Source organism: Phasianus colchicus, chromosome 13, assembly GCF_987193195.1.
Source record: "Phasianus colchicus chromosome 13, bPhaCol1.hap1.1, whole genome shotgun sequence".
Lineage (NCBI taxonomy): Eukaryota > Metazoa > Chordata > Aves > Galliformes > Phasianidae > Phasianus > Phasianus colchicus.
In genome coordinates this window covers 879,154-896,731 of record NC_143448.1, presented here as the reverse complement: position 1 = coordinate 896,731, position 17,578 = coordinate 879,154, and the positions used below count along the sequence as shown (strand labels likewise).

The 17,578-nt window shown below is 53.9% G+C and overlaps 2 protein-coding genes across 2 annotated transcripts; one reads left to right on the top strand and one right to left on the bottom strand.

Annotated features, from left to right (window-relative positions):
• Positions 1-7,314: 7,314 nt before the first annotated feature.
• On the bottom strand, positions 7,315-10,237 carry LOC149916103 (U3 small nucleolar ribonucleoprotein IMP4-like). Its single transcript, XM_090149676.1, has 6 exons — positions 10,219-10,237; positions 9,954-10,086; positions 9,540-9,694; positions 8,942-9,036; positions 8,721-8,791; positions 7,315-7,533 (listed from the first exon to the last, which is right to left on the bottom strand). The coding sequence occupies exons 1-6, from the start codon at positions 10,219-10,221 to the stop codon at positions 7,421-7,423; spliced, it is 570 nt and encodes a 189-aa protein (XP_090005802.1). The 5' UTR covers positions 10,222-10,237; the 3' UTR covers positions 7,315-7,420.
• A 79-nt stretch (positions 10,238-10,316) lies between these two features.
• Positions 10,317-17,007, top strand: LOC149916102 (uncharacterized). The gene is made up of 15 exons (XM_090149670.1): positions 10,317-10,508; positions 10,852-10,913; positions 11,413-11,560; positions 12,090-12,346; positions 12,489-12,574; positions 13,042-13,115; positions 13,211-13,328; positions 13,524-13,621; positions 13,954-14,065; positions 14,247-14,359; positions 15,439-15,541; positions 15,761-15,875; positions 16,163-16,297; positions 16,584-16,664; positions 16,879-17,007. The coding sequence occupies exons 1-15, from the start codon at positions 10,436-10,438 to the stop codon at positions 17,005-17,007; spliced, it is 1,704 nt and encodes a 567-aa protein (XP_090005796.1). The 5' UTR covers positions 10,317-10,435.
• The last annotated feature ends 571 nt before the right edge of the window (positions 17,008-17,578 follow it).

Here is a 17,578-nt window from a genome sequence, read left to right as displayed (position 1 = left end):
CTCTGGTTCCTTATGCTGTAGATGAGGGGGGTTCACTGTTGGAGGCACCACCGAATACAGAACTTTCTGTATTTGAACGAAGACAGAGGTGAGGAAGGCAATGTATATGTATCTCTCAATTTGTATCTCGTATGCTTTGTCACCAGGGCTCCCAATCTGCCTACCAGTGGGATTCCATTTTCCCTAATCTTTTGCTTTTTATGTACTTGTAGAAGCCTTTTATTTTCCTTTCAGGTCTCTTGGCTAATTAAATTCAAAATGGGCTTTGGCTATCCCAAACCTATCTCTGCATGCTTGGGAAGTTATCATCAGTCTCCCCATTTTCTTGACAATTTGTGCTTCACTGTTGCCTTTCAGGAGCTCCCAAGACGGTTTTCTTCTTCCTGGGGAGCTTCTATTCATGCATCCATCACAGCATTGCAGCTCTGTGAGCTATCTCCCTGTGCCCTTTATTTCTACGAGATCACAATCTCACGAACTGCATATAGGTTTCCATTTCCTGCTGTTTGTTCCCCCTGCTATCTGCATGAGTGTACAAGCATGTAAGAGAAATGCCCAACAGTGCTGATGTCCCTGAGAGAGTATGAGAGCTTTCACCATACTCCTCTCCCACGAGCAATTCCACAACAGTGTGCAAAGACTTGGATTGACTTGCACAGTGCTGCTTTGTGGATTGCAGTGTTCCTCTTGTGTGTATAAATGTTTGCTTGCCTACCCCATCCTCATGTCATTCTTTCTTATTCCCCTCTCTCTTCCCACATTCCAGTATTAGTGTTAACAGGCTCTCTGGTCTGACAGTAAAGATAATATGACTCTACTTTGTCGTACTTTGGGATAATTTGGGGAATATTTTTTCTCTTCCAAGCAGTGGCTGATCCTCAGAGAGTGTCTTGAGGAAATTGAAATTAAAACTTTTTTGGTGGTACCAGCTGTGCAACTGCTTGTTGACCCAGTCCTCCTCACAAGCACAGGAAAAAAAGATGACAACCTGAGTCACCCGTGCCCTTGATCACTGCCTCCAGGATCACATAATAGTGCTCAGCACTTCCCCAGTTTGTCTCTATCATTGGTGCCTACGTAGATGAGATCTAGAGGGCAACAGTCGAAGGACCAGAAAAGCTTCAGTTTTCCTATGTCAAAGAGGAAAAGGGATTCTAGCCCTGCAGTTGGCAGGACTCACTGAGAGGGTTTTAAACTAAGTTTGAAGGGGAAGGAGAAAGGAGACAAAGACAGATTTGCTAGATATGAGCCTAGGGGAGCATGCCAGAGTTAGGGAGACCAATAGCCTGACTGAAGAGCATCTACATCAATGCAGGCAGCACAGGCAGCACAGGCAGCAGGCGGGAGGCGCTGGAAGATGTGATGGGACAGGAGAACTGTGACACAGTCACCATCACTGCAGCGTGGCGGGATCAGTCCCACCACTGGAGAGCTGCAGTGGATGGCTACAAGCTCTTCAGAAGAGATAGGTGAGGAAGAAAGGGTGATGGCATGGCTCTTTATGTCAGGGGGTATTTCGATGTCATGGAGTTTGGGGCTGGGAATGATATCCCTTACGGATAATGATCAGGGGAGGGCCAACAAGGTGAACGTTTTGGTGGAAGTCTGTTATAGACTGCCCAACCAGGATGAAGAGGCAGATGAAGTGTTCTACAAGCAGCTGGCCAGAGTCACGCAATTGCTAGCCCTTGTTCCTGTGAGAGACTTCAACTTACCAGAAGTTGCTGGAAATATCATACAGCAGAGAGTAAACAGTCTTGGGGGTTCCTGGAGTGCATGGAAGGTGACACAGCTGGTAAGAGAGCCTACCAGGGGAAGCGCCTCTCTAGATCTGATGTTCACAAATAGAAAAGGAAACGTGGTGATTGGAAACTGTCTAAGGAAGAGCAGCTATGAAATGGTGGAGTTCTCTATTCTTGGTGAGCTCAGGAGGGGGGGTCAGCAAAACTGCTACCTTGGACTTCCTAAGAGCAGACTTTGACCTGTTCAGGAGACCGGTAGGGAGGGTGCCCTGGGATTCAGTCCTGAATGGTGGAGGGGTCCAGAGAGGTTGGTTCCTCCTCAAGAAGGAAGTCTTAAAGGTAAGGAACAGCTTATCCCTGTGTGCCATAAGATGACAGGAAAGGAGACTGATTGGTTGAACAAGGGAGTTTTGCTGAGACTCCAGGAAAAAAGTGAGCTTACCAACTTTGGAAAAAGGGCCAGGCAACTCAAGGAGAGTACAAGGATGTTGCTAGGATACGCAGAGAGAAAATTCAAAAGGCAAAAGTCCAGCAAGAACTTAGTTGTCCAGAGAAGGACTACTAAACTGTGGAGAATCTTATGGGTGGTGGCTGAAGGAACTGGGATGGTTCAGTCTGGTGGAGTTCAGGAGAGACCACATCGTTCTCTACAGTCTGTGAAAGGAGGTTGTGGTGAGGTGGGAGCTGGCCTCTGCTCCCAGGTAACAGTGATAGGATAACAGGTAATGGCGTTAAGTTGCACCAGGGGAGATTCAGGTTGGGTATTAAGAAACATTTCTTCTCCGGAAGAGCAGTGAGGCAGTGGCACAGCTGCCCGGGTTGGTGGTGGAGTCACCATCCCTGGAAGAGATCAAGGACTGGAGATGTGACACTGAGGTCAATGGACATGGTAGGGGCGGACTGACGGATGGACTAGACGATCTTAGTGGTCTTTTCCAACCTTAACGATTATATGATTCTATAAATCCTGCCTCTGTCAGTACCTGGAAACAAAAGGCACTCTTGGTTTCCTCAGAGATTCCCAGCAATCTTGATATCTTAAAAAAAGTCCCAAGAAAACATTTTCAGATCACAATTGGACAGGTCCTTAAGAAGTTGGTGGGAACTCACTGTTCTCCCTGGCAGGAGCGTGTGCTTGATCTACAGACTCCAAAAATCTCTTGCAACCTCAATGATTTGATGTTACTGTTATCTCTGAAAAGGCTACTGAAGTTCCTGAAGCCATCAATTGCTCATCTGTGTGAGAGTTAGCACCAAGCAGATGAGGTATTAAGGTGATGTGATGTTGCTTCTTTTGGGCCTCAAACTTTCCAAGTTTGAAGTTTAATCACCAGTGATTTCTTGCACGCAACAGGCCTTTCTCACACTTGAAACACCTGTGTAGTGCAACGTAATGACAACTGAGACTGATGCACACAGAAAGCCAAGGCTGGAAAACAATGATATTTCAACTACCCTGGAGTCCTTTGAAGATCCAGGAATATCCAGTAGGGCTGGAAGAGCCTTCAACATCTGAGGCACGTAGTTACTTGGGAGAAAAGAAGGAAAAAGGCTTTGAGGAGATACAGATCTGCTGGCATGAGAGCAAGGCTGGGAAGTGGGCGCCTGGAGCCTGCAGGCGTGTGGCAGTGTAGGACAGCCCAAGGTGGGGATGGCTGAGGGAGCTGGCAGGGCTGGAAGGTGGAAGGAGAACTGAGGTCTTTGTCCCCTTGGTTGTGGCAGTTGTGTCTGCGTGGAGGCATGCCGTCCTCGCTACACTGAGACCTCTTTGCCTTTATGCAGCCCTGCAGAAACACCAGCAGATGTCATATCATTCTCCTTGACAAAACACTGCATACCCCACATCCCACTGAAAATGGGAGAACTCTGGGACACGTGTAAGGGATGGATCTCCTTTCCCTGGGTCTGCAGGCCAGGGCTTGGCCTTTCTGCTTCATCAAACAAACCAAGGAGTTTATTCAGCATCGCATACCTGCCCAGTGCTTCCCTCTTAACTGCAATCATGGCCTCCAACTATCTGCTCTAACAAGTCCATGAGGAGATTTTGTTGGTACTGCTGGGGACCAGTTAATACTCAAGACAACTACAACATTTCCTTCTGAGTTCACTTTCTCGTGTGGTTCCATCAGCCTCCCCTCAGAACTTGAAGTTCATGGACACGACACCCAATGCGCTGTGGGGCTCATTACAGCGCAGGCAGACCTAGCAAGATTCCTCGAATCTTCAAGACATCTACAGTTAATTATGTCTCATGGAGGTTTTTACAAAAATGAATTTTTCATATTTAAATGTATTTTTCATTATGTTTCTAACCAAAGAGGTGATGGAAGCTGTCTGCATCTTACAGTCTTCCAGGCTGCCTCCTAAGGAGGTCTGGACAAGATGTTGCAGCCAGCCTTGCTCCTCACCTCCCCTTCCCCACCACTTTCCTCCTCAGCCACTTCCTTCACTTTTCCATACAGCAGACTTTTCCACCAAAGTCTGGGTGTTCCAGCTCCTCTGCACAACCTTCCACCTGCTTCCTTGGAGAAATGGCTGCACGCAAGCATTGGTTTTGATTGTTGTTGTTGCTTTGTTATAGGTAAAACTGATAACAAGTATGAGAGCAAGAAAACACAGTCCTCAACTGTCAACCAAATCCAAGCAGCCTCCATTGAGTTTCACCTTCCATAAGGTATAACTGTACAAGGAACATTTGACACAGAGAGACAGCAAATCATAAATAGAAATATAATTATGGCCATAGGGACAATGAGAAAGAGCACTTTAAATGAGCAAGCTTAAAATCCCTACAGTTCCAAGAAGCAGCTGGATTGGTGAGTGACCAAAGAGTATGTGGAAGAGAAATCTGGAGAATAACGGGAAGTGTGCACATACAGAGAGTTGCTGGAAAGGTGACTTCCAGCATGGACTGTTGAATCAGGCCAGGTGGGAACACCTGCAGGGCTGCAGAGACAAAGTGCACTGCATAAGAGACAGAGAACTGTCAAGTCCAAGGGGAAATAAATATTTTTTTCTCTGGTATTTATAAACACGAAGAAAAAAAAAATGCTAATGGGAAAACGCTAACATTTCAGTACCAATGTTCAGTCGCCTCAGGTGGTAAGCAATCTTCATATATTTTTCAGGTAATTCTCAGACCCACAACTCCAGTTTTCTGCCTTGCTTAGAGCAGAGAGCCCCCAAACTCCCTGCCCAGCACTGTTACTGTGGTACCATCTGGAATATTCCCCAGCAGTGTGAGAGCTGGGACAGGAGAGAGGCAGAAGCAAGCCAGGGAGACGTGGCTGGGAGGCTCTCGAAGGACCCTGAAGGACCCTGAGTGCCCTGGGGCAGGTAGCAAACACGGGATGTCCTTCGGTGTCACAACCCCTGCAGCAGAGAGGACGGGCCCTCTGCCTGATCGTTGTGCTCTGCCCTGCCTTCTTATTAAACTCTAAATATAAACTTCTTATAAAACTAAATAAAGACCTGGGAGTTTGGCACACAAGTGTGCTCATTTGTGTGGGTAAATGTCTGTGCATGCTTTGCTCGCCAAGCTCAGGGGGGGCTGGCTGGAGGACAGCAAGCTCCAGAGACACAGGGTTGGGGCTGCCAAGTGGGGAACAGCCCAGGGCCTGGGCAGGGCACCCAAGGGGACCCAAAGACCAGCTGCGCACTCAAGGAGCCAAGCCCACCTCTCGATCCCACCTATGTGCAACATCCCTTCCCCGATGGCCTGAGATGACATAGGCCAACCGAGGTAGAGATAGCTCACCCTGAAGTTGCCTGTCAAGATCTATCTGAGCCACTTCAATCCTAGCAGCCCAATCCACCTGCTGGTTGTTTTGATGCTCTTCAGTTGCACAACTCTGGGACACCAGGGCATTTATGTGATGAATCGCATTCTCTACCTGGGCAGCGACATCCCGCCACAACGCAGCAGCCCAGATGGGCTTGCCACTGCACTGACAATTTTTGTGCTTCCTCTGCTGTAACCACCCCCAGCTGCGTGGTCAGCGCGAGCCATGAGTTCCACATAGCACCAGCTGCATGACGTGGGGAAGGAACTCTCCCTCTGAACATCCAGCCCAGCTCAGGCAGTCACGTGCCAAAAGGGGCTGTGCTTCAGTACCAACCACCTCCAGAGCTGCCTGGACTGCTTCATATGCTGCCAAGAGTTGGAGTATAGCAAGCCTCAGATCCCCATATCCTCAACTCCAAAGCCCCTCCCCCCCCTCAGGGTTGACCTTGCGTCTCCCCTGGCGCTTTCTGCCTGAGGCTCCCAGTCCTCTAGGAGGCAGTCTATAGCATGTTTTTTCATCTTGTCCTGTCCAGACTGACCAAAGCGCTGCTACACGAACTGTGTCCTGTTTGATTTGTTCAAAATGAAGACTGGTTTTCAGAAGGACTAGGATTATTGTCTTTCTCTTTCTCAAAACCCTCCTCCAGTAGTCATGGATTTTTGTTGTTCTGGATAGGTAAAGGGACTCTACCTTAGTGCAGAGTAAACAGACCTGGTGCATCTGTCAGCTCTGCTCTCAGCTGCCTGGCTCTTACACTTCTTTGAGCTGAAGAGTCTTTACAAGAAGACATTACCTGAGAAACAAATCAGATATTGCTGAGAGCAGGCAAATCCCATTCCAAAGCACAGAACAAGAAATTCCTCAGCTTTTCTCAGAATACTTAAAAGATCTCAACTCTCCTGTTCTAGGCAGACACACAGACAGCTCCTTGCAGCTGTCCACATGCAGATTCATTTCTACAGGCCTATCAGTAGGACGCCTTCTCCATGGAACTCCTCGATAGCCCAAAGATCCTACAGGAAAGGTGTATTTGTCTGGTGGGTAGCTTGCAGCCCAGCAGGATGCCCCAGAGAAACACTGTCATATCCTGGAGATGGGGGGCACTGAAGGAAGAGTCGTCTTCGCACATCTCTGAGTATGGCAACACAGCACCCACAGCCCCGTGTGTTGACACTGCTGGGATGCTTTGGAAATAATAGAAGGGGGTGGGACAGCTCGCTCACCTGGGGTACTGCAATGGGGACTGCAAAAGGGATACGGGCTCTGCTAGACACAGTGGCAGGAGAATGAGGAAGGAACAAGGATGCCCTGTGAGAATGTGCAGCTCATATGTACAGAGCTGGTCTCTGAGAAAACAAAAGTTTCTGAAGAACAGATAAGTAGCTTTCAGGAATGAGGATGAGTGGAGAATTCGGTAAGGGCTGCACTGCCTTGGCTATTATCAACCTCTGGATGAAGGAGAAGCAGAAATCTTCTGTCAGCAATTCCAGAAAATCTCCACATAAATGGGCAGCATCCAGAGGGGAACTGCAATTGCCCTGGCATTCACAGGCCAGGTAAAAGAAGAAGCTGCAAAGAGCCTGGAGGGTCTACAGACCCACAGGGGTCCCTGCTGTTCCTATGGAGTTACACCCCAGGGACTCTATAGAGCCAATACAACTGCCCCACCCTATGTGGCACCTCTGTCCCCTGCAGAATTCATCCAACATGTCCTGTAAGAGCTGCATCTCTAAACTTATAAGGCAGCGCCCCTCTACCCCTACAGGACGACACTGAAGACCCACAAGTGAAAAATTTGATTTTAGTGTGGAAAAAGTGGGAAAAAACATATTATTGAAAACGTCATCTGAGCCAGCAGGATGCCAGTGCTGCGGGCGACGGGAGGCAACAGCACTAGGTGGTACTCAGCAGGTGGCGCTTGGGGGCAGTGGCAGTGTAGGGGTGCCAACGCCATTCCACATCAGCAGCATCCCCTTGCTCCAGGGTCCCCAGGCGGATCAGGTAGGCTGCAGGGAAACGGGACACATTGGAGACATGATGGGGACCCATAGGATGCAACAGGGGCATAAAGACATGGTGGGGAAATGGAGATACATTGGGAAGATGAGGAAGAGGTGGACACGACGGGGACACGGGGACACAACGGAGACATGGGGGGGGACATGGGGGACGCGATGGTGATGCACCGATACACGGGAGACAAGGGGATGCAGCGATCTGGAGGACACAGGGACAGGTTGAGGACACAAGGACACACTATGGACATGGTGGACATAATGGGAACACACCAGTGACATGGGAATGCAAGGGACACGTTGGGGATATAAGGACATGGTGGAAACACGGGGGACATAATGGGAACCTGTTGCGGCATGGGGACATGTGATGGAGATGTGGGAAACACAGGAAAATGGTAAGACAGGTTGGGGCACGAGGACACACGAGGGACATGGGGAACACGAGGGGAACATACTGGGGACATGAAGGTACATGGAAAACATGGGGACATGGAGTTATGAGGGACAGAGAGATGGGAGATGGGGAAACAGGAACACAACAGTGACATGGGGTTACATGGGAAATATGGGAATACGGCCACATTAAAGGACACAGGGATATGGGGGACATGGGGATTTGGGGGACACAGAGCCATGTTGGGGACACAAAGACAGTTGACAGGAACACATTTGGGATGTGGAAAGTTAATGAAGACATGGAGAATGTCTTCATTAGCGATATGGGGACGTGGAGACATGCTGGGACAAACAGGGACAAGGGGGAACACTGGGGACAATGAGGACATGGGGGAAATGTTGGAGATAGGAGCATGTGGGGTACACGTGACATGCGGGGACACATCCAGGAACATAGGAGGATGCTGGGGACATGGGAGAAACGTTGGAGACCTACACATGGAGGACATACTGGGAAATGAGAGAACACTGGGCTGTGGGGAAATGCTGTGGATACGTGAGAAGATAACAGGCACGGGGAACGCAGGGACACAAGGGGACAGGGGACATGTTGGGGACACCCTAGAGACACATTGCAGATGTGGGAACACGTGGAGGGAAATGAGGGTTAACAAAAGGCACAGACATAAACAGAGGGTGTCAAGCACTAGGGCTCGGGGAAAGTGATAGAAGATGCTGAGGGGTCTGGGAAGGCCACGGGGACACTTGGGAACACTCACGGCGTAGCTGGAAGCGGGGTCCCACCTCCTCTAGCTCCACTGTCTTTCCCTGGCGCCGGTAAACATGGTTCCTGCAAGGACACCACTGTTTCCTAAAAGTTCCCAAGGTTCTTTAACCCCATCCACATCCCCCGTGCCTCCACAATATCCCCACTGCCTCCCAAAGTACATGTGACATCCTTCCCAGTGCCCGTCCCACCCAGGTCACCCTGCATTCCCACCGGACAAGAATGACGTCGTCTTCGTTGGCAAAAGCCACCACGCGGCGGGTCTGCGGCCGGGGGACAGGGAACAGGTGCTTGAGGATGGTCCCCAGCTGATGAACAGGCACAAGGACACTTACCACAATGTGCTGCCCACGTTCCTCCCAGTTTCCCCACTGTCCCAGTCTCCACGTCCCTCATCATCCCTCCCTTTGTCCCCGTGTCACCATGCTCCACTACATCCCCACATCCCTCCACGTTCCCACATTCCCCCAGTGCTCCCCATATTCTCCGAAGTTCCCATATCCTCCAGGTTTCTTAGTCCCTCCATGTCCCCCACGTCCCTCACATCCCAAGTCCCCCAACATCCCAATGTCCCTCCATGTTCTCATATGTCTCCCAACATCCCCACATCCCCTACGCCATGTATCCCTCCACATCCCCACATCCCTCTATGTCCTCGTGAAACCCCATATCTCCGTGTCCTCCGAAGTCCCAGTGTCCCTGTGCCCATCACGTCCCCGGTACCCCCATCAACCCCACACCCCACATCTCCACATACCCATGTCCCCTCCCTGCCCCCCTTGTGTCCTGCAATGCCTCTGCGTCCCCTTACCCGACGTCCCAGTGCGCTGTCCAGTCGGTGCAACAAGATGTGCGGTGCTCCTAGGGGAGCACCTCCAAGACCCCCCACTTCATGCCTCAGCACAGCCCCGCTCAGCGTGAAGTGGGCTGTAGGGCCATGGGGCAGGTGGCACAGAACCAGCCCATCTGGGGACAGTGGTATCAGTGAGAGGCCACATTCCATCAGCGTGCCCATTCCCTTTAGTCCTGCACACCTCCCCACAGCTCCACCCCTTCATGTTAGCCAACGCTTTTCCGGTTAGTCCCACCCCTCATGCACTAGCCTCCCCCTCCCATTAGCCTCACCCTTTCCCAGCCCAACACAGGCCCCTCAACACCACGTTTTCCCCCAGCACAGGGCACCTCCTGTGGGCCCCCCCTTTTCCAAGTCTCCACCCCATCTCACCAGGCCGTCCGCGGGTCTCATGCAGTACCAGCAGATCAGTGACGCCAGCTGCCCGGCACGCATTCACCAGGGCCCCCACCTCTGCCCGGCCCCTGTTCAGCCGCCGTGCCCCTGGGATCACCAGGCACAGCTCCTGGGGGTGAAGCAGGTCAAGAAGCCATGCCTACTACCTCGACTGTGCCAATAAATGCTCCACCCACCCCAACGAGCTCCTCGCCCACGTCCTAGTGTGGATTCAGGCCCACGGGGGGCACCATTCATTCACCATTCTTCAAGAAAGGTGGCACAGAAAAGGGTGTCTGCTCTCTATCAGTGGGTAACTAGGCGTGGCTGCTTGGATTCCTTTGGGTTGGTGATGTCACGGCAGGACACCTTACATCACAATGACGGCTGCTGTGGCACACTGCCCTGTTCCTCTGTGTGCTGCACAGTAGTGTGGAGGAGGAGGAGGAAGAGGTTGAAGAGTACAGAGGAGTTTCCAAATGGGAAGCCCGTATATAGCGATGCAGTTTCCTTTTGTCAAGCTGCCAGCGCTGCGAGTGCTCAGCCTGGATGGTATGGCTTTGGGAGTCCTGCTGCCAGTGCAGGACACCCGATCTCAGAATTATGGGCTGGGGAAAAATCGTGGGGGCCCCAAGTGTCTGAGGATGAGCAGTGGGAGGAAGTCCCTGGGAAAGGGGGAGGCCCTGGAGACCTGAAGGGGAAGGGAGCAGAAGGCCAAGAACAGGAAGGAGTCCTGCTGGTAGCACTGGTACCTCCACTGCGTCTCCAGAGACCTGAAGTGCCCTGCACTGGAGACCCAGGCCCTCCCTTTCCACCGAGCTATGCTGTCTCAGGGTGGTGTTCACGGAGGCGGGTGGCGGGCTCAGGTCTGACACGTCTCTCTGTTGCTTTTCAGAGGTCATGAGCATTTGGGACAGTACATCTGAGTACATGATTCAGCAGTTTGCCCTCAAAAAGGTGGGATGTCCCTCCCCTTCCTCCCGGTATCTGTGTGCTGTCAGCAGTCCCTGCAGCCATGATGCCATCGAGTGACCCCATCCGTTCCCTTTGATGAAACCCCTGGAGGGTCAGTGAGGTGTGACGGAGCTGCTTCTGCAGCAGCTGGTGCCAGTGGGGAATTTGTCCGGAAGAGGCTTCAGGCCTTCCTGGCCACTACCATCCCTCCCTGCTGGAAGGCAGAAGCCAGCAGAAAGTCTGGGGCACTTCTCAGGGCTTCTGCGGTTGCTCAGCGCCCTACCCTGAAGTCCGTGCATAGCTCCAAGGTGTTTGTTTGGCTTTTCCTTTCCTTCTGTGTTATGAGGGAAAGAGGAGAAAGAATCACGGCCTTCTCGTCGGGGGCCCTGACCCAAAGCTTTCGGAAGAGCCCCCTCCTTCTCCTCTGCACCTCCAGAGCAGACGGAGCACATTTGTCCATCCAAACCTACATCTGTGTTCCTCTGCTCTCTGCTGGCTCCAGGCTGTGGCCGTAGACGTCCTTGGCACTTTCTACATCCTGAGAAAGCGCATCTGCGAGGGGACCAGGCCCATGATCGTCCCCAGGTTCCACCTGTCGCAACGAGTGGCACAGGCCCAGGGGCTCATCTACACCAACAGCGACATTCCTGGTAAGGCCTTGGCACAGGCTTTGCTGGCCCTTGCAGCGGTGCCAGCCTGTGAATTTGCTGTGGAGGAGTGACCGAGAAAGCTGACGGTTGCTCTCCAGGAGAACATCTCACCGGGTGCACACCCTTTGCGTATTAGATGTGCAAAGGGTGTCTGCCTGGGGGTGCTGGCTTTACAGCAGCACTGCGTGCAGTGTATCCCTCCCTCCCCTCTGACCTGTCTTGCTGTGGGCTCCCTATGGTCCTGTTTAGGACAAGTGCATGCGGAGGGAAATGCTTTGGAGCTGCTTTTGGTTTTGACCCAAACTGCCAGGAAACTGGTACTCCATGTGCAGTCGGCACCAGAGCTTGTGCAGGAACACAGCAGCATTCTTGCCAGCTCCAAAGCTCCCTCCAGCTCCAGGCAGGTGCTTCGCACCTGACCCCGCAGGCTTCAGAGTGCTGTGGGTTTGGCCCGGAGTGCAGCACTGGCTCCTCAGGGCCTGTTTCAGCCTGCTGTGTTGCTGCCTGCCTGACTCTTCCTCTTTCCTAGATGATCTCGAAGTCGTCCCCCTGGACTATTCCCAGCTGTCCCTGAAGACATCCTTGCCAGAGAAGCTGGTGAAGGAGTGTGTGAATGACATCGTGGTCCTCTTCAGCTGGGGCGCAGGGCTGGGAGAGGACTATGACCTTGTTTTCAAGGGCATTGGGGTTCTTATGAGCCGGAATCGGATCCTCACAATGAGATACCGTGAGGAGTTTCTCCTTGCCATTGATCAGACAGGAGCTGCGCTGAAGTGCCTGCTCGCTGTAAGTCTACCGTCTTGCGGCTCTTTTTCCAAGGTCCTCTCTTTTCTCGGGCCAGCCGTGCCGTGCACTGGGCAGGCTTGCTACCCTGTGGGACAGGGGATCCTTTCCCAGCCTCACCTTCACGACTCTGTCCTCTTTGCAGAACCCGCAGACAGAGGTTTGTGTGCTATCAGGCGAGGAACCGGCTGCTTTCCACGTGCGTCCCGGGGGCATCCGTGTGCTTCCAGTGTGAGTACATGGGCTTGCGTAGTCCTTGGCTTCTCAGCTGCCGTTTGGCAGGGCCACGCTGGCAGACTGCCTGCTCCCAAGGCCAGGTCCCATAGAGAAAGGGCTCCGTGTCACCTCCGTGAGAGCGCTCTTCTACGCTCTGGACACCCTCACTTGGAGCCATGTGCAGGAGGGGCTGCGCTCCGTTGCTGACATGGGTTGGACCTGGAGAGGAATTCTGGCACCCTGTCCTACAGAGTCTTGCCTCCTCGTTCCCTGTGTTGGCTGAGGGACAGGAAATAGCATTGCAAAAGGCAGCTTCCCAAGCATCCACTGTTTTAGAGGAAACATCATCTAAGTCTTTCCTCGTGGAGAACTGGGGAGATGAGGGACTTGGTGGCTGTAAGGGCACCCTGCGGGGCTCTGTCTCTGGATGCAAAGGGAAGTGGTACCCTTTTTTCCAGCACGCGTCTTCTTCCTTCTTCTAGGTTTAAAATTAAGCCACACCCTGAATTAAAAGCCAGAGAGCTTTCCTCTGACAAGGAAGCCGACGGGAAGGAAGGTAAAGACTGCCCACGTCCTAAGCTGGGGCTAGGCAAGTCTGCACCTCCCGCGTCTGTATGCACACAGAGATGCTCTATGTGTCTCCTTCCACAGGTGCACGGAGCTACCAGGATAAGTACCTGCACCAGCAAAAGAGACAGCCACCACGCCACCAGAAAGGGGACAGGGCTAGAAAAGGGAATCAAAAGCACATAAGGACGCCTATGGACAAGTGAGGCTCGTGGGCGGGTGGACGCGGGCAAGGCATGACCTTGTCCTTGTGGCAGTTAGACTCTGTGCTGGTGCGCTGTCTGCATGGGCTCTGTGGGGACGCCATCAGATGGTGTTTCCCAGCCAGAGTGCAGGTGTACAGCAGGTCTGGGTGAGAGACTGCCGTCAGCCTCACTTCCTTTCATTTTCTGTCCAGTGGTATCTTCAGCCAGCTGTTAGCAGGCCTGAAGTCCAGGTTTGAGGCTGAAGAAGGGGGAGTCGGGGAAGACGTGTCTAAGGAGCAGGAGAAAGAAGGTAAAGCAATGGATGAGTCCCCACATGGGCCAGCAGGTTTCCGCACTACCAGAGGACAGAGGCCAAGGCTGCCCGAGGAACACCTGTGCCTCCTAGCTGCAGAGCTTGGAGGACACTTCCCCGCTCCGCCCCATCCCCAAGCATCCCTTGCCGAGTGCTCCTTCCCTTGAGCACTGCCACAGGACCAAAGGCCTCCTAGCAACAGGACCACAAGTCTATCGGGGACTGCTGCTGCAGAGAGCACCCCGACAGCACAGAGTGCTCCCATCCCGAGCTGCCCGAGTTATGGCTGAGGTTGGAAGCTCAGAGCCCTCCCCGTGTCCTTCCTGCAGGGAGCCGCGAGCACCCCACGACCCAGCGGAGGCTGCCTCCGGTGACATTGCCAGCACTGCCCACCAAAGCCACCCGAGGAGAGCCAGCACCCGGCGCCCCGCATCCAAAGAGGTGAGCGGTGGGAGGGCAGCAGCAAGGTGGGGGGCAGAAGCAGCAGGATGAGGGTTGGTGGCACTGCCAACTCTTCAGAGCCCCAAGGCCGCGTGCCTCGGGTGGGGGTTTTGCTGCTGCATGTGATGGGGCTTGGGGAGGCTCCGTGTCAGCTCCATCCCTGTGTTCACCTTGGTTCCAGGTCAGAGTTTTCCCAAGCACCATCCGGCACTCAGGGGTCAACCAAGCTGCTCCAAAAAATCCATGGGGAAGAAGGTCAAGCAGAGGAGGGTGAGGGAGACGGCAGGGCAGCAGGTAAGGCCTGGCCCAGGCTTCCCTGCACCTTTGGTGCCTGTTGCCTATCGTAGGCGTGGCGACCTGGTTCGGGAACGGCACGGCGACCAATCCCAGGTCGCTCGGTCCATCGGCTCACTGACACCAATGTGGTGGACGGCAAATGGCGTTTATTGGCGGGAAAAACAGCCTTATATAACCTGGGCACTGAACGCTACTGGCTATCGGGAGGGGGACCCTGTCTTCCCGTACAACGCGGTATCTTCCGGGCGCCAGACCCTCACTACCACAGGTGCCAGGCGAGGGGAGGCTGGAATGGAGACGTGTTTCCCACATGGCTGAGTGTGCCCCAGAGGCTCCGTCCCCAGGGCTGGCTGTGGAAGAGGCCCCCGGGACAGCACCGTGGCCAGGCTGCAATAGGTCTGCCGAGTCCCCACTGCACTCCGTTCCTGGGTGCACCTTGCTGGGCCCCGCTGTGCTGGAGGCAGAGTGGGTTGTGTTGAAGAGAGAATGGACGAATGACTGTGCACCCTCATCCGAAGGCCCACCTCTGCCCCGCGGGTTGCAGAAGGCAGTTGGTGTGTCCTAGAGATTCCACTTGTCCTCATCCGATGAGGCATAACGTGTTGGGGAGATTGTCAGAGACTCCCGGCGGAGGTGCTCAGACCCCATTCAGCTGGGAGCTGGTGGCCAAACCCCTGTGACGCAATGGCCGCTGACAGCGTCCCTATGCAGTGCCTGCAAGAGTTGATGACCCCAGGGCCAGGCAGGGGGATGCTGCCTGCTGCAGCACTGCCCGGCAGCTCCTGCTTCCCACGGGTTGTCCTAGGAAAACGGATACTCTCTGGCACTCGAAGGTACAGGGCAGGGCCTGAGGACCCATGCAGGATACTGAGGACACACAGAGGAGAGGGCTGCTCTGTGCAGCCAGAGCTGGACGAGACAAAGGGTTTGCCTCAGGCCGCCTAGGAACAGGACTGCAAATCTATCAGGACTGCTGCTGAGAGAGCATCCCGACAGCACAGAGTGCTCCCAGCCCGAGCTGCCCAAGGCATAGCTGCAGTTGGAAGCTCAGAGCCCTTCCCATCTCTTTCCTGCAGGGAGCCGCAAGCACGCTCAGCGGAGGCTGCCGCCGGTGACGCTGCTGGAGCTGCCCGCCGATGTCGCCCAAGGAGAGCCACTGGGAGCCCCGCGCCCAAAGAGGTGAGCGGTGGGAAGGCAGCAGCAGGCCGGGATGCCCCGGGCCCATGGGCTGGGGGCTGGTGGCACTGCCAGCTCCAGAAAGCCCCACAGTACCGCACGGCACTGCTGCACTGCTGCCTGCTGGTGTCAAGGCGAGTGCCTGGCTTGCCAGCCTGTGCCTGCAGTGCAGATGCAGGTGTGTTTGCTGGAGTGCCAGCTCTGCCTGCTTCGTGTTTTCAGTGTGCTACCAGCAATTGAGAGGAGCTCTTCAAAGGAGGGCAAGAGGAGAACGGTGCGCCAGCGCAGGGAGAAAACTGAAATTCCTGCTTGCAAAGGCCATCAGCGAGTAGGACAGGTCCGAAGTTCTCTTGTCACCGCCGCACTGCAGTGAATTGCTGCGCAGTGTCTCCCTCTGGTCCCTCATCACCAACACAAATCAGTCTCCTGCCAGCAGAATCCTTAGACGATAAAGAACGTGGGGCATCCGTGGGAAGGAAGAGGCTCCTTGCTGGTGCCCCACGGCTTCACTTTAATGGTGTTAGCAGCAGGATGCTGCAGTCGGGAGGGCTTGGGACGCAGCACGGGAGCTCCTCAAGCCTTGATATTAAACTAACTCCGTGCACTGCGTGCCTGTGTCCCCAGGAGGTCTGCTACCTGTGTTTACAGCAAGAGCAGCGTCGCCTGCGGGCAGCCATGCTGGAGGAGAAGGAAAAGAAAGAAAGGGCTGAGCGGGCAGAGCTGCAGGACTGGCAGGCCAGGATGGCAGCCCTGAGCCAGGTAGGGGGATCTTGGCCCCACCAGCAGTGGTGTGGTCACGGGGCTGTGCAGGGCACACATGCATTTTTCCATAAACACAAGAGAAAGAAGCTTGCTCCTCTGGCTTCAGGGCCAGAAAGATGCAGCCCTCGACGCTATGTGCTTGTCAGAGACGAGAAGGCTGAGCGTGCAGTGCTGCACAGTGGTGGGCAGCAGCAGTCCTCTGGTGACACCTCAAGCCAAAATGCTTTCCTTTTGTTACTTTCCTAAACACACTCTTTGTGTTCTTTTCCCCCTTGTGTAACAGAGGAGAGCACGTGCTGCATGGGAGCGGGAGGTTGCCAAAACAGAGAAAAAGGAGAGCTTAAGATACAGCAGAAATTACCTGGTAAGGCATTTGTAAAAAGCAAGGAAAACAAGAGTTTCCCAGCAGTTAACCGGGAAGCACAGTGAGCCCTGCTTTGACCGTGGCACCTCCCAGAGGACTTCCCAAATCCCTCTGCCCTATCTGCAGTCCTGATGCCGTCCCCTCTGCACAGGTGCTTCGGAGGCAGGTCCACGCCTTTACCTGCTGCTGAATAAGCCTCCCTCTTGCTTTCCAGGAATCCCTCTGCCTCACTCCTCCAGGCTACATCCGGAGGATGGAGTATGACCGAGAGCTCCAGGAGAGGAGGGAGGTGTGGGAAAAGGAGCATTTGAGAGTACCAGCGAAGATCCCACTACGGCAATAAGCGTGGGCAGCTCCTGCCGCGTCCTGGCTCAGGGGCAGTGAGCCGGTCTTGAGCCAGGGACCCCCACGGATGGGGCCGTGGGCGTGCAGGCTGGAGCAGGAGGGGTCCGAAAGCAACTCTGTGCCGCCACCAAGTGCCGATGGCCCTCCCACCGCCATGCTAGGGAAGGATAGAACCCGGTGGGCAGAGCAGAAGACCAGAGAACATCAAAACCCCCACAGGGCTTGCAGCAGGAGCACACCTGGTTCCTGTGGAGCAGGAGAGCAGGGCCAGTGCTTTGCCCTCACCCTGTGGCTGCCAGCCAAAGGAGCATCACCTTCCTGGGAGTGTGGGGACAGACAAAAGACCAGTCAGAGCAGAAGCTGCGGAGCAAAATAAGGAGCATGAGAAGACATGCTGAGAACCGAGGACATCTCCAGAATACACGGGAGAAAGAAACTACACTTTACAACTGTCAGGGAATCGTAACCATTTCTGCCCACCTTGACTGTGAACTGCTTGCTCTGCATACGAAGCTTCAGAGCCTTGAGAACAGTGGAAAATTACCGGGTTAAGCTAGCGTGGGTAAACA